The sequence below is a fragment of the Sitodiplosis mosellana genome, unplaced genomic scaffold (genome assembly GCF_009176505.1).
Source record: "Sitodiplosis mosellana isolate CC-2019 unplaced genomic scaffold, AAFC_SMos_1.0 Smas_scaffold_38, whole genome shotgun sequence".
Lineage (NCBI taxonomy): Eukaryota > Metazoa > Arthropoda > Insecta > Diptera > Cecidomyiidae > Sitodiplosis > Sitodiplosis mosellana.
The window spans coordinates 928,260-953,747 of record NW_022595280.1 but is presented as its reverse complement, the minus strand read 5'-3'; the positions used below and the strand labels follow the sequence as shown (position 1 = coordinate 953,747).

General features: G+C 38.0%; 1 protein-coding gene across 5 annotated transcripts in view; it reads left to right on the top strand.

Annotated features, from left to right (window-relative positions):
- The window catches only part of LOC129569648 (cadherin-87A), a 152,064-nt gene that overhangs the window by 44,138 nt on the left and 82,438 nt on the right, over positions 1 to 25,488 (top strand). For all 5 annotated transcript variants that reach the window (XM_055448727.1, XM_055448728.1, XM_055448730.1 and 2 more), the window contains exon 2: positions 10,444 to 10,530. In XM_055448727.1, coding sequence (XP_055304702.1) covers positions 10,473 to 10,530 — 58 coding nt within the window. In that variant the 5' untranslated portion in view covers positions 10,444 to 10,472. The remainder of the gene's footprint in view (positions 1 to 10,443; positions 10,531 to 25,488) is intronic.

Here is a 25,488-nt window from a genome sequence, read left to right as displayed (position 1 = left end):
CCGAGTGTGCCGAAAGTGAAGGACAAAACTATGCACGACGAAGCATGAAAAGACCAAATCCAAGTGTATCGACGAAAATACCGAAACGAGAAAATGAGACAGAAAGAGAGAGACACACACAAAACTCTTTGCACAATGAATTAATGATATTTTAAATATTGTTTTAGTACACTTTGCAAACGCTATTGTTAGCTAAAGAGAAGAGATTTGATCTGCACTCAACTCTATACATGACTTGATAGGATGACAATGATTACGGTAATGGTTATGATGCATCTGATAATGATGCAATTCGTTAAAAGTAAAACAGATTTTCTCCTCTTTATCGCTGTTCTTTTTTGTGTTTGTCGTTCCACCACATTTGATCCATCTATCTCTTGTCAACTCTCGATTTTCGTACACAGCACATAAATTCTCGGGAAAAACTTTGGCATTTCCGATGGAAAACAAGACGAACAATCGCAAAATTTAAAACATCATTTAGCTGCCAGCGAACATTGTTCGTCGAACAAGAGCATTTGGTGAAAACTTTCGAAAACACATCTAATTCAGGCAGCTATCGATGATTTGCATTGAGCTTGTTCATCGAGGCGAGAGAAAGAGAGAGAGAATTCGAGACGAGAAGTCTTGAATGAGATAATTTTGCAAACTTCCGACCATAGCAAAGCCGGAATATTGATTGCCCTGAAAAATTAGGTTCGTTGCTTGCTTTAATGGGCACCGCGGTGATTTGTGAACATCGAAATTTTGACTCTTGCTAAGTGAACGATGAACTTTTATGCGTTTTATTGTTAAGCTGAAGCAACAATAACAGAAAAAACGCGGGCGTGTGGGTTAGCATTGGAACATGTTCTCTCTCTCTCTCTCTCTCTCTCTCTCTCTCTCTCTCTCTCTCTCTCGTATTCATAACACAAACAATAACATCAACAATAAACTGGATGCAGTTGGAATTTGGCGTGTATTTGTGCTATCATGTGTGTACGGACATGAATCCAATTTGCCAAGCAATCATTTCACTTGAGTTGTGCTCAGCATTCGCCATTGCGATTGTTTGCTGCGTGCACACTGTACACACCAACCAACAACAAAACGGATACTTAACAGGAAATTCTCAAGCAAATGAAACGCTTAAGTACCTTTGGGATGTAGCGCCGCAAGTGGTGAAAAGGTCATGGTTCACAGAGTGTTTTTGGTGCGAGCTGAGATCGTGGCAATATGGTGCCAGGTCGAGGGCCACCACCTGATCTCTTCACCATGCACTTGATGATGAAACATAAGCAGCGCTTACACAAACACTGCGCACAGTCTGCGTATATATGCATACATGTGAGCACAACAACGATGCAAAGTTTTGCTACGAAATTTAAATGAATTTAAATATAAATTTAATGCGCAACATTGTTCACAAAAGTTCAAAGCGTTTCCCTTCGCATTCAACGTTTTCAGTTTTCGCTGGCTTTCTTGTTCGATTTTTTCTGTGATTTTTTCTCCCCCTCTGTTCCGTCTCTGCCATATGTACCGATAGTTTTGTGCGAATGCGGTGCAACGAGGAATTATGCGATGCTCTTTTGTTATCGAAAACTCATTGAGTTTATGTGCGCGACTTTCGAATTTTTCGAATGCACCTGCCTGATTTCCCCCGTTTAACTCTCGATCACACAACTCGCAGCGACGAACAATTTTTAGAATTGGATTTTCGCATAGAGAGAGAAACTTTATCCCTTTTTTTCCCACTTTCAGCTTTGCATAACACCACGTAACGCGAAACACAATAGCGTGCGGGGAAGCAAATGAGCGAAAAAACGCGTGAAAATAAAAAAATCAGAACACGTAAAACTAAAGAGATGTCGAGGATAAAACGGTAACGAATGACGCACTCACACTTTGATATACACATTTGCACACATACCAACTGCGATGCTCTATCACTCTGACTCTCTTCCTCTCTCGCTCGCATTCGCGTTCGAATTGAGATAAAGATTTATTGTAATTATGTATAAGGAAAAGTTTTGCCTGAAACTTTTGTGCCGCTTGTGTTTGGAATATGTTTTTTTATGTCTACCACATAATGCGTGCATTTATTCGCATCTCGGGCTTTTTTCTGCTTCTCTCCCTCTCTCTTTCTCTCTCTCTCTCTCTCTCTCTTCCTCATTCACTCGCTGGCATCAAGTTTACGTTGCGATCGTTAAGTTGAGGCAACTGGAACAAAGTATTTTCATGGATTCAATGTGCATCTGAGCGTTTTTCCGACTTTAATTTCGTGCCTCAACATTTCTTTCTCTTTCTCTCTTTCCTTCGTTCCACTCTCCGTGTCTCGCGCTGGAGCGCGCGGCAAAAAGTTTTGACAAAAGACTTTCTCAGCAAAACAAACGCACGTCGAAATTCAACCACACACTTTGCATGTGCACAGACATAAAATCGGCGAGAAAAAATTTAATTAATTGCAAACCAAAGAGGAGCGGGCGCGGCGACGGCATCGAGTTAGCAAACGAGCGACAACAAAATAAAAACCAACGAAATATCGATCTCATAATGGAATGTTACAAGCCCCTAAACGCTTCGGCTTATGATGATGATGAGGATGAGGATGTGTGTGAGAGCACATCTCATCGTGCTTTCGGATGTTTCGGTGTTCGTGTTCGGAATAAGTCTATGATGCGTTTTTTTCTCTCTACTTTTTCCATCCTCTCGCTTCGCAATTCTTTGTGCGGCGGCCTCGCTTTAAGTAGAATTCTTCAGAGTTTTATTTTGTTTTTCTTTTTTTTTTGCTCTATCATCATTTGTCTGCGACTTTTTCTAATTGGATGGAAAAAGTTCGAAATGTTCCAGTGCTATTCGATATGAATGAATAATGACAGTTTTGTTGGTCGCGTTCGTTTTTTTCCTCTCATCCTTGTTCGCAATTTCTTGTTGGGATCTTCATTAGGCACAATGAATCATTAGCAAAGGACCATCCGCCCGACTGACACTCGCAATCGTTTCTCTTGCTCGGCACCAAACGTGTTTTGCTTTGTAAACTTGTTCACAGTGTAAATACTCGGAAAATGTCTCTGTTAAATAATTACGCGATTTACCTTAATTTCAGCGCATAACATGGCATTTCATTCAATTTGATGCGCGCGCACTCGTCTCCTTATCGCAACCAGTTATCTTTATTGTTAAATTGAATAAAAACATAAATAAAACCTCAAATGATAAGTTTCGTTGCGATGAAGTTTCAGCCAAAGTGTCAAACACCCGAGCAACACAATTTCGAAAACTAATGATGAACAGAACAAAACACACAAGCCCTATGACAACAATGCAAAAACTTCTATATCTTTTGCGATGGTCGTTACGAAATTACGTAACCGGCAACTTTTCTAAAAAAATAAAAGTGGCGCACGGTTGGATAGAGAAAATCGGCTAAAAAGGCGATGATTGTAAGATTGGTGTAGAAGGAAGGCAGTGGAAGAAAAACGAAACTGAAATGTGCCGGCAACATCATCAAAAGTTGAATGCCTTGAATACAAAAACAAGCAACGGAAATGAGAACCGTAGGAAAAATGCGACGAATTTTTTTTCCATGCTCCTTTTGTCGTCTTTTCCTCGGTGTGTGACAGCACACAATGATAATTCCGAACGAAAGTTGTGTGTACGTACGTAACAACCGTAATTTTGCTTTAGCGCCCCCGCATATTTCCGCTTTTGCATGGAGTTGTTTCGAAATTTTTAGGCTTTGCTGCACACACATTACATTCATTTCCGCTCAAAAAACCGCACCATAATTGTTATCTTTTATTCTTTATCCAAGTCTTCACCTTTTCGCCTATTCCTTCCATTCGCTCTCGATCTCGTTACTTTAATGTTGCCCAACCCCCAAATTCTGTCATTCTCTTTTTGACAACACACGACAAAGGAAACTCACCTCACGTACACCTTACGATCAACACCAAGCAACCAAACATTGTCGATGCCAAACTATATACCAACATGCTGACAAACGATGCAGAGAGAAAGAGACAGAAACAGATCCCAAGAATATGTATCGATTTACCACATAAGACGCGTGTTGATGGTATTACTTCCGCTTTGTAACATTTCGATTGTAATGTTGAGCATCAAGAAACGATTAGATGTTCTTTAGACATGTATTCTTACGCATGTTTGCCCCATAAAATACGTTACTTTTGAATGGCAACGACTTCGTTCGCATAAATTTCTCGATATGTTTGAGTGTGTGTGTGTGTGTGTGTGTGTATGTAAGATGCTCTTGCCCCGATGTGCACTTGATATACAAATTGTAAAATGGTGTAATCCTGTCAAGCGCTCTGTTCCGTCGACGAAATAACATTTATTTGCAATTACCGACATATGTAACCGGTGTTTTCTCATTCTCTATCCTTTCATGGCGCTTTTATGTGACGCATTTAAGCATTTTCTTCGATTTACAAAAGGAACAACTATGAATACCATTCAACTTCATTTACACTTTGCGCAACATTGAAATGCCGTTCTATATCCGATTACGTGCTCATTTGAGCCTGTTTTTGTCCTATTGTTCCGTTGCAACGTTGCCAGTGGAATGGCAACTATGAGTAGAAACTGAAATTGGTTGGAATAACAAATGCAAAACAAAAACGATGAACCCAACCGAAAGAAACGAAACTCAGATTTTTTTAGTTACAATAATTGAATGCATGATGGAAAATGCCTATTTCGATCCCTTGCCTGTGTTCACCTAAAATAATTTTCACTAACGATGACACGAAAAAAATGTTACATCGAACGTTTCGATTTGAAACCTGGTCGACCGTTTTTCCTACTTTCAAAATAACGATTCTTTGGAATTTGATGGCATGTCCCATGAAATATAGATTCACTACATATTGTTGTTGTTGTTGTTGTTGTTTACACCGAACCAACTTCCATTACTGGCATCGAATCAAATTTTCCATTCAATAGAAAATGTGTCAATGTTTTTGATGTATGTACAAAAAATTGAAAAGAATAAACAAAAAATTGAGACTACGCAGAAAGGTATGCACACAGCACCATCAAATTGATACGCTTTTCACAAAAAATATTTAGAGAAACGAAGCTACATAGGAAAAATATCGAAAAAATGGGAAATATTTTTTTACACAAATATCGCAGGTAATAGTTTCCACCTTCTTTCAACTTCTGCATGAAAAGCATTGACTTCCGCCTGAGAGATGGGAGTACACAAAGTCACGGAAACACGATCACTTTGCCAAAAATACACAATTTGATTTCATTATAACGCTCAACAGCCACCAGGAATGTTTGCGCTTCAGTGAAATTTTAAATAGACGCTGAACGGAGCCGTTTGAAAATGGTAGGGAATAAGTGGGGAAAATTAAATGTGACATTTTCCAACATGATATTCATCAACATGATATTCATCATCATGTATAAATATCAGAAGATTGCGATGCAGAATTGAAAAAAAAAAACAAATTCAACACCAACAACGATGATAATGATGGCACTGTCGTCCTTGTCGTTTTCGACAACATCAAGCAAAGAAACTGTCAAATGAGTGTCTTGAACGCGAAAACTCCAATAAATACGGGACATCAAGCTGAGTGAGAAAAAGTTTCTCCTTCAATTTTTCACATTATGTTGCGTTAATTTATATTGTTGCCTCATTTCGGACAGACTGGAGAGCAGAACGAGAGTCCAAAGGGCGCACATCATTTGCATGCCATTCGTCTGAAAATGCGACATTTTATGGCTGCTGCTGATAACCCCATTTAGGACGTAGTTTGCATTTCGTCGCGTTGATGCTGTGCGCTTTTTTTCCCTTCTTTGCACCACAATTCCACCAATATTTTGTCACATTGTCGCTACACTGCTTGAATCTGCGCATAGTTGATGCGACCTAATTAACATCAAAGACTTATCGAAAATGTTCCAACAAACTTTTTTAACATTTTAATTATATTAATGTTGGCGTGTGCGTTTTTCTCTTCTGCTGCTTTGTCTTGAATGACGATGTGGCGCGAAAATCAGCTTCACTGCTTCAAATTAACGTCGAAAGTCATTTTCAAGTTGGTATCATCGTTTGACATTCTTCGGCGATTAAAACCGCTCATCTCTGGAGTGTTGTTTTGTTGTTGATGGGCTTCGAGAATATACATCATTCATTAGGGACATTTTGGATCTTCGTTTTTTTTTCTTTAATTTAATCCAATCCAAAGGATTTACACCACTGGTTAGAGACGGCTACGATCCAGTAATTATAAACACATTTGGCGACACTGAGATGCCATCATATAAGCCAATGTATCATCCGACCGAATTCAACGGAATAGAACCGCGTCGTTTCGTAGGAATTCACATTAACGATATTCAAAGCGGGGTTACTAACTTAAGGTTGGTTAGTGCCAAACCGCATCGCTATTCTCTGGCTCTCCTCTCATTGTGGTGGCTGCTCTCACGAGATGTCAACATTGAATCTCCGATGAATCGAACATATTTTAGATATTCGATTTGGAGTCTCATCGCAAAATTTTTGGCTCGTAAAACTATTTTTCAAGCAGCAAATCTTGATGGTCGATGGAGCCACCTGGAGCAATGAAAATGGGAAGCGAATGGCAAGAAAGAAATATGATGAAATTTCTATCATTCTGTGGTACATATATATAATGTATAATCTTAATTTGGCAAACCGCAACCAAAATAAATTAGTTTTCCTTCATCGTGCAAACCTTTTTTTTTATGGAAAAGCCAATCCCATGAGAGGCCGTTGCAGAGCCTTGTTTATATCATAAAATGGGATTTTTATTTCTCCCTAATTTCTCGGCATCTGCTACTCAGATGCAAAGCCGAATTCATCTAGCGCGAAGCTTAGTACAACAATCCGATTTCGTCCAATCGACCATCCACCTCCCCCACATTTATTGGACCTTGGCTTATCAATTACTCGTCTACACACTCTCTTCTTCACACGAGAGATTTTCATGCAATCGTCTCTGATAAAGGATAAGTGGAAAATATTTTCACAACGCCCAGTTGAAAACGGCACGCGAAAATAAAAGCAAGAAAAAAATGTGAAGGACGTGAATCAGCGAGCATCCAACAGATTTAATGCGGATTAACAGACTGACTTCATATCATTCAGTCTGTTTGTTTTCGCCCGGCTTACGAATTACGATTCTTTTATTCTCCAGTGGTTTTGAGAGTTTCTTGATAGTTATTCGTGAAGCAATAAAGGCGATTTTCGACCAAAGCCACTCGATTGTGATTAGCCGCGTGGGTGATGCGTTGAACTTACGCGCAAATGGATCACCTGATGAGGATTATACCACTTTTGATTGAGATTCAATTCGAAATCCATCGCAAACTTTGTGAGTACCAATTTCCATGCTCTATTTGTGCTACTCAGAATCAATGTCAGTGTGAGTCAACATGTCACTGGAATCCAGTGACTGAATGTATCGATGTCATCATTTCTTGTCAAAAAGTTCTTATTTTTCGTTAATACCAATGAATTGCGTTCATTTTGTGGTGGAGGCGGAAGAGGTTCGACATTTTCGTAAGTAATATCGATCCATTAATTAGAGAATTAAATGAACGCTCCCAACGCAACTGTTTGTTATGATGAAATTGGCCCCGAAAAACCAATCCCATTTGATGCTTTTAGGCAGATAAACCCCGACTGCGAATAACATCAGACGAGGAGGTTTTTTTTTGCTTTTGAATTTTTCGTCGGCCCAAGTCAAAGTTTTATCGAAGAAAGTATTCGGTTGAGTGGAAGAGAATTTCCCCAACTGATACGTTTTTAATTCGTAGAAGTTTGGTTTTGATTGAATTCAATTTAAGCGAAAATTGAACGCGAGCGTTCACTTACACAGCAACGACGGAAAGCCATTACATTGGCAATAAACCATAATTTAATTGAAAATATCGCCACATCCACAGGCCGTATAAATGCATGGGGTGTTTCTCGGCCTGATACCGTGTGTTGTAACAATAAAATTATCACCGTTGACGCGCCTCATTTTATTAGATAAGCGAAAAGCGAACAGCTAAAACTTCCTCTTTGCATGAATCAAAAGTTTTTGCACTCTTTCAAATAAACGCGGGTAGAGGTTGCAAAGATTTGTATATGGTAAAAGTGAGGACACGCATCTTGCATTAGCCTGGAAAATTTGAAAAGCTTTTTTTCCGTTGCTACAAATGTTTTCCACACATCGATGAATATAAACAACGCATGAATTTTGGGCGCCTCAAGCGCGCACGCCAAATGCGATGCGGAAAAATATTAAATTAAATGAGGAAAATAAATTTTGAGTGGCACATAAAGCCGTGAAAGAAATTGTGTGTCTGTATCGCCAGCAACCACGCACAGCCAAAACGTTGACAATCAACAAATTTATTGCCGCTGAACTTTGGCGCACAGGAACCCAACAAATTGATAAAACGCACCATGAAACGACCCATTGAAATTCATAAATATGCTTGAATTTCAATTGTAAATTGGAGAGAAGTCGGCAAACGGCACGGAGTGTGATGCAGTGGTGTGTAAAATGAAAATGTAGCCGATAATACCGTTGCGATGAGGGTGAACGCAGTCTAGCGAAATCATTAGCCAATGGAATACACATATTTTCCAATTAGGAAAATTGTAATTGCGTTTTTTTTCACTTCAGTTTTGTTGAACGAAACACTTTGTTAGGGAAGACTTTACCACTGGTGTTTGGGTTTTGGTTTTCATTGTTTGCACACAGAGCGTGTCTTTTCGCTGACATAAGCTGAAATTCAATAAAGAAACGAACTCACCACACAGTAAGTGCTTGGAACATGCTTATCTCTTGTTGTTTTCCTATTTTTTTGTCGTGTGAATGTTTGTTCTTTATCAGCCAACGGCGCCGCTACTTCAAACTAATCAGTTTGAAATCTAAGAGTTCACTGGCTTTTGCCACACTCAAAATATTATTTTACTTCTCATTTGCGTTTCCAATTTTCATTTTTAATGCTGCTGGTGTTTCATTTAATACTTTTAATCACCTCGTTGAGAATGTGCGCGCCCTGGTTCGAATAACCTGCCATTGATCCACATGTTATGCTTGTTTGCGGTGGCCCAGACCAAAATATACCAAACAAATCTCGGTTCAACCGAAATTTACTCAAGGTAAACTGACACGGAATGATTTAATTATCAATGCTTTCTCCATTCAAAACGACGGATTTACGCTTAGACGAAAGATTTTATCTTCTGAACAACACCACACAGAACTGGATCGATTTTCTTGCTTTTCATTCCCTTTCTCTATTTCAAGCATTTTACAATGAGTGAAATTGTCGTTCTCAAAATCAAGATACTCGGGAATTGAATGACATTGTATAAGGCATATAGCTCCCCAAATATCAAGCATCACGATTTGTAATTTCCTTTAATTTTTCTTTCGATGACATTTCGTTCATGCGAAAAAAGTTGTCTAATTTTCGGAACATTTGAAATTCCATTCAAGCGTTCGTTTTGTGTCATCGTTGGTTGTCAACACCGTAAGAATCTATGCTTTTGATGATGACGACTTCAAGTTGAGTTTTCGCTATGTTTTGTCGTGTTTTCCAACGGCGCACACTTTTATTTGTCGTCTACTTGCGATGAAAAAGCGATGGAACAGGAGAAACGAGAAGTCGGGTGAAAGAGAAAAAAAAATTAGAAATAAATTGCTTTGGGCAAACAATGAGCGTATTACACATGAAATTCCACTTGAAAAAATTTCCGTGAATGTGTCGACGACAGATTCTAAATCTTCGTTTCGATGGCATATTTTCTCTGTCTGCGAGTAAGAGTGAGTGAGACAAGACGGTGCAGGAAAAAGAGCGACATTTAAAGCGAAAATGCACAAGGAAGTTTACTTTCGTTGACATTTTTAATTACAACAACGTTTCCCCTTTCGATTCTACCGTTCCTCAAACTGGCTGTTTGTAGTTGGGAGTTTTCCGTTCTATTTGCTGAGTTTTTTTCTGAGAGAAAGTTCTTCTGCGCTGACATACAGAACAACAATGCTCGAATATCAATGTAGCGGTTTTGTATTTGCTGTGCAAAGCATTAAATCATACGCTACACCCGAACAAATGTCATTTGCGATGCGAATTAAAGTCTCTTAAGTTTTATGAACAACAAAAGTGTATGGGTCATCTCCGGTGTGTTTTTTTTTCGTCTTTCATTTTTCAAGTGCTTCTCCTATAAATTATGGGAAAAGTTCTAGAGCTGCTCGCCTGACTTTTTCCTTTCAGCTTCAAAGAAATGCCAAGTATTTGTAATGCTCTTCATTGTAGTATACAAATTTCCACTCAACTTATATACCCCATGAAGTGTTTGCTTCTTTTTATTTCGTTCTCTTTTAGCAGGCTATACAGTATACATTCCGTTTGTTTGTTTGTTTATGCATTTTAATTGTCAATTTTTCTACTTTTCAATTGCAGATTTCAGTGTTTGTACATGAGCCGGCACCATGAATCGAATGTGGAACGTATTTACCCTGGCTCTAATTGCATGCCTGATAAATTGTGGTAAGTAAAAAAATTCACATTTATTTATGGGGACCCACCAACACGATGGATAGCAGTAGGAAAAACATACTTGGAAAACGAAAATAAATAAATCTGCTGACGCAAGAGTGAGTTTTATGTTTTGTATGCTCGATGTGATGTGCTTGAGCAACTGAGAGACTCATTTCGAATTGAACGACACGTTTCTTCAATAAAAAGCTTGGCACGAACCAGAAGAAGGGAATAAGAAGAAGGCATACTGAAGAAGTTGGGAATAAAAAACGCAACGACCATTTTCGCTTTTCACACAACATATCGTCGCTTTACTATTGCATCCCGTGTGAAAAAATAGTAACTGCGCAGTCAGTTAACTAATTTGGGACAAAAATGACTTACTTTGATTGACATTTCAGTACAAAGTGTAGTGTAAGTCTATCATAGTTAACTGAAATCATTTGAAGTTACAAGTCAATCTAAGTTGCTTCATTTGGAACCAAGTGATTTTTTTAGAACAAAAATATAAATTCAATCAACTAAAGTCAACTGAAGTTATAGTCAGTCAGTCATTTTTTTTTCACACGGGATCGCAATTCAAGCGAATTATCTTTAGTATCGTTTAAGTGCTACAACCCATTTATGTGTCTATACGGTTTGGAAATTGGACCCAATACTGTCCTACAGTTGAAACGAGCAAAACGAAAATCGAACACAAGAAACGGTGAAAAAATGCCCCAAGAAGAAGAAGAAGAAGAAGAAGAAGACGACGACGACGACGACAAAAAGATCGAACCAAAAATGCACGCCATTGTTCATTTGGTGTGTACGAATTGTGTTGTATTGGATTTAATTCAATGTTCAATTGGTTTTTCGCGATTTGGACCATGTTCAAATACGGTTTTCCAATATCACGCTCATTCCGTTTCACACGCCATGTGAAAACATGGATGCACACTCCAAAAGAAAATTGATAACAGCACATAACGAATGGGAAAAAAAATCTAATTAAGTCGTCGTTTCAACTTTTGTATCTCTTTCACTGTTTACTTAATTTCTTTTCTTCGTCCATTCATTCATTTCACGCGCGTTCTCCATTCCAAATCGAAACACATACCATTTTGATACCAATTTCTCGAGATCGGTTTTTCGCGCAAATGCGAAGCACAACGATGAAATAATTACAACGAAAGAAGAAAAAAAAATCCATCCCGATTGGGAAAATCGAAATGCCTGAACTTTAAATCAACGTTTACATATAAAATATGGAACGCGAACAAGAGATTTGTTCGATCCCTTACGAACGAAAAAGGGATCGGAATTAATCATTTTCTGAGCTGTCTCTTGCAAAAATACCTTTGTTCATTTTCTGCGCACGAGAATTAGTGCTGCTTTTGTAATTCCTTCGGTTCAATTGAAATTGCTACAAAGGATTTTTTTCGTCCTCTTTCATTTCCGCTCATTCTTTTGCTCGAGTACTTCTTATTCTTTCCTCTTACTTTATCTATAATACTTCAAAAGGATTAATTTCAATTTATGAGCGAAAATGATATTATTTACTCTTCTGCTATTGACTGTGCCACTCAACGGTTGTCTTTGACTCTTTGTCGCTCGCTCTCCTCCTTTTTCTTTCTCCCTCTCTCGCGCTCATTATAAAGGGTTTTATGCGGTCCTTCTGGTAAGAACAAGAAAAAAATTCGGATCCAAGAAAAGAGCTTTGAGAGTGCGACTCTTGAAACTTGTCCAACAAAATAAGTACAAATCACAAGAGAAAACAAATGCTTGACTACAATTAAAAGACGAACAAACGATTCGTTGGAATGGCCGGAAATGAAAATACACCCCCTTATGCCGTTGTCAGTGAATCGCAATTCGATGGAATCGATTGAAAGGTTGTCTTCGAACTGAATCTCGTGGATCCAAAGAGCGGTGAAACCTTGTACATAATTCAATTTTCATCAGTAACACAGCGCATTCAAAATGACTTTCCGCCGAGCGAAAAGTGATTGTACGTCAAGCTTTTGAAGCATCCCAAAGAAGCCGTTGTGCATTTTAAAATGGGCAAAAATAGAAGTGAAAGGTTAGAACCGTCGTTAAATTCAATATAATAACATCAAGGCGATCGGTTACAAAAAGCCATAAATGTTGTTTGTCGACAGCATTTATTTATATAATTTCATTAAAAATTCTTTGCCGCGCGCAACCAACAAAGGTGATCTTTACCATGGCAAGAAGCTCGTTTGCCACACAAATTATCGAATTTCGTCGGGCATTGAAATGTGGGTCGTTTTTATTAAACGCAAAGTATCGCCAACAATGATATGCTTTTGTGTATAGACTAAATGTGCAGCAACCCTCCAACACCAGACTGGTGTGTATATTGAGCAAAATATTTTTGGCCAACTAATAAAATATCATAAAATAATGAACGCTTCATGATTCGGTCACATCGCCGTGTCGATTTTGTGTTGTGGCTCTGTAACTTTACAGCTCATTTTCACCAATTCCACACCGAAATTGTTTGGACAAAAATTTGTAAATGAAGGGGGAAGGCAAAAACTCCGAAGAACCGAAGAGCATCGATTGTTCTCTGCGTTATTTTATGGCATCCGAAAGTCAGCGTCTCTTTTCTCTCTCTCTTTCTCTCTCTCTCTCTCTCTCTCTCTCTGTCTGTCTTTTCTACTCACTCTCATGCATAAATGAATAAGTTTTTCGCATTGTTTGGCGAGTCAATGTGTGCGCGCCTCTCTGTTGCTGCCACTGCTGCTGCTGCTGCTGTTTCCATTCAACGGTCGGAAAATAAATGGTCGATGTGTCAGCGACAATATTCAACCGTACAAATATAATATAATCAATTTTCTTTTCATTTACATGAAGGCGGAAAAAAGTTTTTTTTTCTTTGCTCTCTCTATTTTGTGTGCCTCAAATAAATCAGCTGCAGTGCACACGGTTAAAGTATCGGGTCGAAACGGTGTCGATTCGATGAATCCATTTCAAATCCAATATTTTCCCATTTGCTGAAAGTCAGACAGAAAAAAAACAAAAACAAGAGAGAGAGAAAATGTTTGTATGAAATGTGCGAGACGCTCTTTTTGCACGTAGCACGCCATTGTTTCGTTTTTGTTCACTTGATGAAAAGTTCGACACGGCCGCATAATCGGATTAAATTGAAAAGTTTTCTCCTTGACTTTCTGAACTATCGTAAAATCAGATGTCGCTTTTGTCATTCGCTGTGGCGTCACTCTCTGATGTGGATCTTGTTTTTCCTCGGTTTCTCACACTCTTTCTCTCTCTTCCGTTCAATGAATTGGCCAAATTGCACTGGAGACTTTAATTGCAAGCTAAATAAATCAAATGGGAAAATTAGAAATTGCGTTCAACCAGCGTTGCTGATGGACATTTCCACTGCCCTTCATTATTCGAGACAAGGAATCACTGGCATTTACCACGGAACATTGAACGAAGCGAGTACGAGGATCAAATTGTGTTTAGATTTCATTGAATTAAATACGGATGCGATGAAGTGTACAAAGTTCGCATATATGCGAACAATGTTAGCGAGGACGCTCAGACACTAGAATGCACAATGCACATTTGCTGCATGCAATTATCAGTGTGTCTGAAGCGATCGCTTCTCGACGAAAACTAATGGACATTTTACTTCACTGCCTTTTCCCACCTACATTCTGACCTGAACACAAACTGGACGACCACCGTCGTTATCTCGAATCCATTTCTATTTTCGTTTGATAATTACATTTTTCCACTTATAACATTTAATTAAACCGAACAAATAAAGGAGTTTTCTATTTATTTTTCAATTATTTTTCGTGTGTGTGTGTGTGCATGATGTACGTGTGTACGTAGACATCACTGCCTGTCTATCTCTTGTAATCGCAAATGCAGCGTTGAAATCTAATTTTGCCTCCTTGATAACAAGTCCGAAGCAATTTGAAAAACTACAAACGAACTTGTTGTTCCGTTGAAAATTTTAATTTCGCTTGTTTCGAAAACTATCAACAACTTTGTGCATCAAAAGAAAACGATAAAGATCCGCTGTTTTCATAGGAGATTTTTCAATTTCGACTCCGACAAACACACATACTCCGACACACGCATTTTGATTTATCAGGAAGTCACATCACGGCTGTTGGCATTCCATTGCAACGACGACTACATTTGATTAACCAGAAAATGAAGGAAAGCGAGTGCTCGAGTAAAGCAGAAGAAAGCAAAGTGAAATAAAAAGCATACACGAGAAATGAGAACCCAATTTTTCGGTTATTTCCAGTTTGTTAAATCGCAAGAAACCGTCAACCGAAAAGGCAGCAGCACCAACTTGAAAAATTACAACATTTTCTTTTAGCTGCAAGGCAAAATGGGAAAATGAATTATTCCCAGATTAATACAACTCAACCGACTAGAAGAGAAAATGCAGTCAATGGAAAATCACTCTTCTCCGTTTGCAATTGAAATGTAGAGCGGAAGAGAGAAAAGCGCAGAAAAAAAATCAAAAGAACAAAATAGCGAAATAACTTGGAAATTTTTTACAGTTGAACATAATTTCAATAATGAATAGGAAAAAGGTTGTTTCTGCCCCGAATACCACGTAAATATGGATGGAAGACCAGACCAGGCCACGAAAAATCCGTAAAAAAAAGCAACACATTGAAAAAGGGAAATATTGCAATCACGAAGCATGACAAAGACACAGACAAAGAAAACTTTGTTTTTCTTTTCTATTTCTCTCACTCGTTCTCTCATTGCCTACTACTTTTTTTGCAATATATATTGTAGCACAGAGTACAAACACGTACACAGCAATGGCAATCAGCCATCCTCCCTCTTGCCGAGGTTCCAAGTACAGTTGAATTCGGTGCATTGCACATTATTCACTCGCTCGTCGTTCTCTTCTCTCGTACATACACACAATAAATGCAACGCAACACACAATAGATACAAAGGAGGAAAAGTGCACACCAGAAAGAGAGAAAAAAACGACAAAAAGGAGCGACGTCATGTCGAATTTAAAACTTATAAATAATAATAATGATTTCGAGTAAGTAAAAAGCCATTAACAAAAGAAACACTCGCTTTTTGCAAAAGATTCGAACGAACGAAGGAAATGGAGGCTATTCAGCGAGTTCCACAATCGTTCGAAAAGCGAATCATTTATTTTTCGCAACTGAAAAAAATAATTTGTAAGAAAGTGAAAACTTTTTGAGCAGAAGAACGAAATCGTCAAGCTAACGAGAGGATGAAATACCAAAAACTTTTAACTTAACTGCACGACGGCGAGACCACTTGCTGAATTTGTTGCATTTCATTTCGTTCACTTACTTGAAACTATCCCGCATAATGGCACTGCCTGTAAACTTTGAGCCGTTCAATTTAAATGAGAAATGAGCTCATGATGGAATAGCGTGTCGTCGCTTCGTATTGAAATGCAACCAACGACAACATTTTGTAATTCTACAGTTGCTTTTTTTTCTCTCTCCTCTTGTTGCTTAAATGCCTTTGAAGTGAAGGCAGAAAAACATTCCGTTGAATGGACGAAAAAAACAAATTCGTTGAATTTTCCATATGGAAATAGTAAATAAGTCGACCGTAGAAAAAAAAGAGAAAAAAAAGTTGAAATGAATAAATCTTGTCCATAAAATTGCATATTTGAATTAAGTATTTTGAATGATGGTAAACGGCAAACACTTAATGCAGTGTGCTGCCATTTCATAAAGTGGCATCGTAAACGAAAGAAAATATTCGCCACAAACAGCAATAGAATAATTACCGATGTTGTTTCTTATGCATTTCGGGCTGGAAATCGCAAACGATTTACATTCTGCTTTGGAAGTTTCTACAATAAATGAAAAATATGCATCGGGTGGCGACGTTGCTGCTGTTGCTGTGGCGTCACCACCACCGAATCGAATTTGAATAACTTTGGCAATCTCTCACACATAAAATAAGCCATTCAAAATGAGGAAATAATAAAATTTTAGTGATGCAATCACAATTGACGCGAGCGCGGTATGTAATTCCATGTTCCGTTCTCGTTGCGCTCTTTCAATCAACGAGCGAGCGGATCGGTTTTTTTTTTTTCTTGTTCGAGCTGTGCAAAAATGAACATTTGGAATGAGTAAATAGCTGATGTCATTCGGATGAGGATAAATAATGGTCTCGGTATTTCTGAAGATGCCAACAAACCTGTGAATAAAGAGTGTATGTGCTTGTGCACTGTGCACGATAGCGATGCACGTGTTTTTCGTTAGTATTTTTCGTTAGTTTTTCGGTCGGTACAATGGAAATGAATAATGACGTGCGCGTCTAGCCAAGGAACCCATTACATCGTCTACAGTTATATTCTTTTGTTTTCTCACTATCGCTTCACGTTTGGTGTGCGCAATTTTAATTTTCGTAGGCCTCATTTGATTTGCAAGTGTTTCGTTTATAAAACGACAATAAAACGTGCACTCAGAGCACAAGTGGGGAATGGGGCGTCTTTTTTTTGGCAAGTTATTACACGCCAAATGTTTTATTTCCCAGTTTTGTTCGTACCGACGATTGTGTTTGTGTGCGAAATTTAGTGCCTTTTCTGCATTCACAAAGCATAAATAATAAGTTACGGGTATATTTATGGATGTATTTGTGTCGTTTATCGTTATACACACACGCGCGTAATTTCCATTCCACTGAAGAATGGTTATCGTGGCTTTTATTTATGTGTATTTTATTTTCCACGTTGAATGAATAATAAAAAGAATTTTTTTTTTCAATCTGCATTTACGCGAAATCAATTGCCAGCACAAGTGTAACGGACTTTTCTCAGAACACACATACTCACGAAATTCTCATTCGAAGCAAAATGCATAGAAAAAAGCCGGAGATTTTTTTGTTGTTGTTCGTTTGTTGCTACCAACCGAATGCCGATGCAATGCACTCGATTTCGAATTAAGCACTCGTACTTCATGAATATCATGCGGCTGTGTGTGTGTATGTATGTGAGTTGTTTGCATTCATATCAATGCGATGCCGATGCCATAAAATTTAGATTTCGATTGCCAAAAATGCCAATTTTACATTCGATTTTGGTTTATTTGGGGCCTTTTTTTGCATTCGTGCACATTTCTTGCATTCGGTACATGTAAACAATTCGTACATGTGCCCCAATGAATGCATCCAAATAGCTAAATTGCTTCGGCAAATACGATAGCAGAAGAGAGTCACTGGAAATGGGATAAAGGTACGGCTGGAGGTGCAACGTGTAGCTCTCTTTGGGAGTATGTGAGAGTGAGAGATCGAACAAGAGAATGAAAACACGAGGATAAAAGCCATGGAATGGAAGCAGTAGAATGCGAACGAGGGAATCAGGATGAAAGCAAATGGAAAGTGAAAGAACGAGAGGAAAGTATTAAAATCCGGGCTAAAAATGGCGAAATCAATTCAATAGAAAATTTCACTTTTCAATTAAATTATGGGAAAATTGATTCTACATCGAAAAACCACCCTCAAAACCCTCGTAATTCATTGGTGTGTTTTTTTTCTCGTAAGACGCCAAGACGTGTTAGCCCATTTAATGGCGGCTCGCATGTGAATGCGAGATTCTTCGGTGGTGTGCGCGCTTCATCGACACTTCCTGCATATGACGTGCAAGGAAATTAAAAAGTATAAATCTTTCGAATGTGAAATGGTTTTTTATTGTTCCATAACAGCAGAAAATTCTCCATCGACCAATTCAATGGAGGGAACAACACAACAGCAACAACAACAAACAAATTGAGTTTATTTATAGTCGACATTTATTAGACTCTTGCTGTATTTTCCATTTAAAAAAACTGAAGCTTCATTATTTCAATTCATAACCCCCCAAGTTTGCTAGCGTTCGTTATAAAACCATGGCTCATTTTTATTTGTCAAACTTCTCTTTTCCATATTTTCTTTGCCATTCATCTGGGCGTTTTAATTGGATGAAACGGTTGATTTTAATGAATGCCACTTGTGACTGCGGCGCAATTAAAATTTCAAATCGCTAACAAAACGTAAAGCCATGATTATGACGAGGATGATGAACATAAAGTTGACAATTATTTACCTAATAATCGTGAGAGATCGGCGTGACGGGTTTGAGTCATTTCAAAGTTTTGATTTCCATATTCTCGGCAAAGAACGTGTACACATGATGACGATGATGATGTGGAGGCGGGTCGGAATTATGGGAAGGACATTTAATATGTCATATTTTACTATGTCACGACTTTAAGCTCAACTCAAATATTATTCATTGAACATTACCATTTTCATCACCTGCTTTCGACGCGCTTCCTGATTCTCGTGTCAAAGCGTAACATCAACTCAAATTAAAAATCACCATGAAAAATATTTGCACGAACAAGCGAATTTTTTTTGCTCAAAAGGAACTCTTTTGTCAGACATCATTTTTGTTCAATGATTCCGTTCTGTTCAGTGAATCTCTCTGCGCGGAAACAGTCGTAAGTTCCATTTCTCAAAAAAAAAGTTCATTTCTATTTATTCACAATTTTTTAATGATTTTTCTCGCAATTTTAATTTACATATTTTTTCCAGTAGAATAAAATGTACAGAAAAAAGTGTTCTGACACCGGGATTGACACAGGAAAACAATAATGTCGAAAGATGGTTGTTAAATGAAATCATTATGGCGACTTAAAATGGATGGAAAAAGAAGCATCGAGAATAAAGAACTCGTGTTGGTATAGTGTTTAGCTCTTTAGTTGTTATTCACTTGGATGCGAATCGACAAGAGGCGAGTCACCAGAAAACAAGCAACACACAGCACAGCACACGAACTATAAACAAAGACATTCAACACAACGGAAAATACATTAGCGTACGCAGCATGAAAACGGCGCTGAGCTCATGGCAAAATGGAGCAAAAGAATATTGTGCTATTATTGCCTGTTGTGCGTTCCATTTTTTTCTCCGTCGCTCACCACTTTCTATCGCTCTTTCTCTTTCGCATTTTAAATATATACGTGTTTATAGCTGTTGTGAGCTGTGAAAATGTCTTTTCTATGGCTGTTTGTTCTGTGTATTCATTGTCGCCTTCAATGTGCATTGTGTCTCTGGGCATACACAACATTGTGATTGTTGTTGACAATAGCTGATGACGGAGGTAGTTTCCATGGCCGCTCATCACCACCGCTACAAACCCGTGCCGCCATTGCTACTCCTGCTGCAAACGGTTGGCTATCACACACAATGTGCCGAGCAAATGCCGAGTCTGAATAAGCTTTTCGTCTCGTTGCCTGCTTATTCAAAAACAAATTACGGGATCGAAAAAATTGCATTGATGAGCAAACGAGCGAGCGAACGTCGTCAGGCTTGGCAACGGAACACAGATGGATAGGGAAAAAAAGCACCGACCGTCGTAACGGCGATTCAAATGTGTTTTGAATGAGCTTTGAGTTTACTTTTAATTAACATTTTGAGCACAAACGTCACATAAATGTGCCAAAACCGGTGGAGTGTCTCTCATTTTAATTAGATTTTTGCGAAATATATTGGCATTTGCTTCATTTCTTTTCGATTTTGGCCCGATTTTTTTTTCTGTCTCGTTCATTGGGATGTGATCGAGCGAAATCAACACAATATGAATGGTGCTTCGTTATTGAGATATTCCGACACATGACTCGACGAAATTTCAGATCAAATAGAAAAATAAGTATTGACACTGAGCACTCAGTGTACCTAGAAAAAAGAAGAACCAACTGCGAACGACAGCATTAAAGTAGACACAACATGAAAAGCAGCCAGCCGAAATGCATCACAGAATGATAATTCATGTCTGTGTGAATAATGATAGTGACATTCGAATATGGTATCTTTTTTCTCTTCGGCTGTTCACCTCGTTCGCAAAAAGGAAAAGGTACAACGAAACAGAACAGAAACAGAAAAAGGAGAAGAAAAAAAAATGATGAACAGAATGTGAAAATCATATATCAAAGTAAACAAGCGCACATCACGTCGTTCCATTGTACGTCTCACGTCTCATCCTTCTTGAGAAAATGAGAAAATAATCATAGTGAGCTATGAATTATACAATGAAAAAATGAAGCCTTCTCTTCATTTGCGCGCACATTGAGCGAGAGAAAGAGTGTGAACGGAATGAATGAAGGAGAAAAAAAAAATATGTTCACATTGAAAAATTAAATTTTCCTCCCAGGTATTTACTCGTGCAATTCGGGTTTCTTTTTTTTTCACTCCAGTTCCCCAAGCTCAGAACTCCCGCTCGATCGTCGGTTAGTGTTGATTTGGTGGTGCAAAAGATGTTATGTAAATTATCTTTCCATTTACATTGAGCCAGACGATGAGCTTTCACTGTTTGGCGGAGCGCTTTTCGCACCGGCGTTTCACTCAAATAATAAATTTCAATGCAATAAAACAAAGACAGCTCAGAATTTCTTTAATTTCCCGTATTTGATAACCTTTTCTTCTCTGTCATCCATCTCATACTCCTCGTGCCTTGTCCTCGTCGACGCAGCTCCTTGAATACCTAGAAATTTACGAGGCACCGTAAATTCTTGCATGTCTCTCGTAGCATCCCCGCCATTAATTCTCACTTAAAATGTGCACTTTAGACTACCTCTATCTAAAATGCCGACTCATCTAATGGAAATTCATGCCGAGTTCATAGCACAGGGTAGGAGAAACAAAAACCACCCACATTTTTACAAATGAAAACCAACGCTCAGGAAAAAAACACATTAAAAATGGACTAAATTTAAAAAAATTACCGGCTCAACGCACGCATTCGTTAACGCCAAACACAATGCTAATTTTTTTTTCAGTTTTTTCACACCACTTTCGGTCCCTCCAAAGAAATGTCCACTCTAAATTGTTCCTTTTTCTGGTATTTGCCCATTTCCAACACCTTTTTAGTGTTCGTATAACAAGACTGTGCTCGGTACAGCAATTATAATGTTGCATCTCTGCTGCTAGCTAAACGCTCCGGTTTTTCTCCTTTCCACATAAATTTGCAGAGAGCAACAGAGAGGGAGAGAGAAAGAGTAGAAGAGGGACTGAGATAAACTGGGCTAACAACGAAATAAATAACCAAATTACATTGCAGCGTGACTCTAATAAACGGCCCGGCATTGAATTACAAAGATAGTGTTGACAGCACAAAATTAGAGTCTTTCACTTTTTTTACGCAGTGGATAATTATTATCTGTTGGAATGGCAAGCATTGTGTGCTAGTCTGCGTTTATGCACTTGCACCACTTTGTGTGCAAGAATTAACAGAATTCCAGCGCATTCTCTCTCTCTCTCTCTCTCTCTCTCTCTCTCTCTCTCTCAGTAGGAACAACAGGTTGAAGTGCTTCGGACGAAAAAAAAAACGGAGCGAATCGGCGAAAAAATGAATGATAAAAATGCTGAAATGAGCCACTTCATTGATGCATAATGAAAATTTTCCACTGCATCTTCAGCGTATGAGTGGAAATGAGTGCACGAACGATCCACGTGCGCCTCTATTGTGTGTGGGATTGATGAAAACCATGCCAACGATGCATTGAAAATGTGAAAAATGGTTTCCCTCATGAGTGCACGAGCACGGAAATAGCAATATTAAATTGTTGGCGTCGGTTGGTAAACGCGGCAAGGTAATTTTAATTTTAAGCACATCATTAAGAATCACTTTTGATGAAATGAGCAAGGAACCGAGCAGCAAAAAGAATTCGGAGAAAAAATTCACAATATTAATGAAAATCGGTTTTCATCTCGACTAACACAGCACAACACACACTGCACAGTGCACAAGCATGCTGTGAATAAGACACTGTGCTCTGTTGCTCGGGCTACCGTTGACGTTAGCCTCTTTGGCATGTATTCCCGACAACTGCTCCAATTTTCGCTGCTGGTACCATTTTAATTTTCCAAAAATAGCCAAATTAGTTCGGGAATTGAATAGAAAATGGCAAAATTGCATTGTTATCTTTGCAGATGCTGTTTTATAGTAGTGTATTCTTGAAACAGTGCTTCGAGTGTGCAGTCTTTCTCTTCAAAAAGGGGAGAGCAATGAATGTATAATTCCAGTAAATAATTTTCCTTTCGGAATAAAGTCATTGATTCACTATAGAAATACCATTTTTGGTCAGGGTATTATCGAAAAGTGACATATATTCAAGGTCGAACCAACTTTGAATACCAATAAATTATTTTTCCTAAGAAAAAATGAAGGTAAAAATAAGCTCAAAATGATTTCTACGAAAAAAAAACGACGATAAGACACTCTTATTAAATTTTCAGACAAGTTCTTGTTGGTTTTGCGGATTTTTAAGTATATTTTTAAGTATACCGCACTACAACGGCAAGCATTTCCACGAACATTTGTTGGTTTTATTTTTGAACGTGATATTTTTTCCTGTTGATATCATGATGTCACAAAAAGCAACTGGTGAATGTAAATAAAATAAGCATACATTGTAGTCGAAAGCTTTTGCTTCGTCAGGGCATCATAACTTTTGATTGAAAATACGTCGTCAATTCGATAGCATTGCGTCGATCAACTCAACAACGGAAAAAATGACAAGAAGAAAGAAGAAAAAGAGATAAAACTTATTCAATTTATAGTTTGAGTCGAAGTGAATAGCTCACTGCAATCAATTTTCGTGGAAAAAAAATTGTGATAATGTGGCACTGAGAAAAGGGTATGTTTTTATGCTCACATGACGATGACAACAACTCGAAAATATCGATCATAAGCACATTTTCGAATGAGTGCATTTTCAAATTGGTTGAAATTTGAAAAATTGAATTGGAACATCACATATTGTTGTTCTGCAATCAGAAATCATAATTTCATAACGGTTTCGCGCTGTAGAGTGCTCAGGCTCACTCTGCATTACTGAGACTGTGAATAAAAAAAGTAGATGCATGTTTGCTAATGAAAATTGCATAATGCATTTTTTTTCTCGATTGAACAAAGAGAATTCAAAATTTGCATTTGCATGTAATGGTTCGTTGTGAAAAGCTGAGCAACATCAAGCACTTTCCAGAATGCATCTGGATAAGAGGAGTTTATTGTCAACATTCATATCGTTACCATTCACTCGGAATCCCTTTCACTACCCGATGCCGCTGTCGTTGCTCTTTTTTTTATTCACATCCATTCACTAACTGTCGATGATATCATGAATGACTTTTAAGTGCATTTCAAAAGTTACAAAGTAACTTAATTTTTGATCTCTTCTCCGGTGTCATCTCAATTTTCTTATTCTCAACTTTCAAATTGAACGGTAAACTTAATTGCGACCACAGGAATCGGTTATTCTAGCCGCCACACAGAAACATTTTAGATTCACTTTGAACGTACGGGAAACGAGTGCAAATATTTGAACGTTGAACAAAGGGAGAGAGAGGCAGAGAGAAAGAGAATGAGTAAGGAAGAAAAGGAGATGGAGAGTGGGAGAGAATAATAGGGAAAAAGTGAATGAGAATATGATAGCATACCAAAGATACAGAGCGGGCATTTATTCTCGTCTGCTCACTTTAATTCATGTCTTGAGTTGTGGTCGCATTCAAGGAGTCAATGTGATAATATGCTTCGTCATTTGATTGCAATTTGCATGTTTTGTTTTTCCCCAGCTCTTTTTGTCTCTGTCTTCTATGTCGCTTGAACGACGCAACGCTCGAATCCTTCATGGTTTATTGTCTGTTGTTGGTTGTTGTTGTTTTGTCGGTTGTTTATTAAATTTTCATTGTTTCCGTTTTTGTCGCTAGAAATGCATCGACAAGCACGATGACAAGACAATCGCTTTTTATTTTAAAACTTCGTAGACGAGACATAACAACAATACTGTAGAAAAACAGGCACATGCGTTTCGGGCTTTTTTGCTATTGTTATTGTTGTTAAAGCTGGTGAAAAAAATCGATTTATGTGAAGAAGATTTATGTATAGCTACAAACGGAAGCACCATTCCATGAACCATACATATATACGAAATATGAAAGCAGACAACAAAATAACAAAAACAACCGAAAATTACAGCGAAAAGCCATAAATTCTCATTGACTTTTTTGTAGCACCGACATTATTATCATTTTTCTCGTACACAATATAATTTGCCGGGGCTTTAATTAACGATACGTATCTCTTTTTTTATTTTGGCTAAACAATGGCCCTCTCTACTGTTCAACAATTTCACTTAAAATTACGGCCGCATAGATCACACAATACCTCAGAATCTTGAAGGGTAATTCCCATTTGCAGATCCTTTTTTTTGCAAACGTCCAGACTTTATATTTGTTGTTGTCTTCGCTTCTGTTTTTTTTGTATTTATTTTCGTTATTTTTTCAGAGTCAGTTAATATTCATGTTTTATTTTGCATATCGCCTATATAATCTCATCATATCATCTATATGAAAATTTGGTTGGTTTTTTTTTCTGTCTCATTCATCGATGGAAATGGCAACAACAACTGAATTATCCAATATGAATTTGACTTACATAACGAACGATGAGTGGGAATAATAATATTGGGAAAAAAAACCACAATAAATAATAACCAAAGTTATAGTCAGAGCGTCAATATACGGATATTGATGAGTGAGAGAGAGAGAGAGAGAGAGAGAGAGGAAAAAAGGCAGCAGAGGTTTTTCTGTTTTCATTTTATTTGATTTTCGGAAAACTGAAATCCGGGGAGGTTTATATTTGCTTTGCTATTTTACCACACTGATGGACTCGCTGATGATAACGTCCCTTTTTAAGAAGTAAAATTTATTCAGTGGTAAAAAAAATTCTGACAGCATCCAAACATGGGATCACATACCGACCGTATGAAACAAAGACGAAAAAAGAGATAGAGAAAAAATTCAACAAATACCAGAGTTTCGAAATCGAAAGGAAACACAGAGGCAAACACAGAATTCCAATATACATGGGATGCCTTAAAATACACACACACTCTCTCTCTCTCTCTCTCTCTCTCTCTCTCTCTCTCTCTCTCTCTC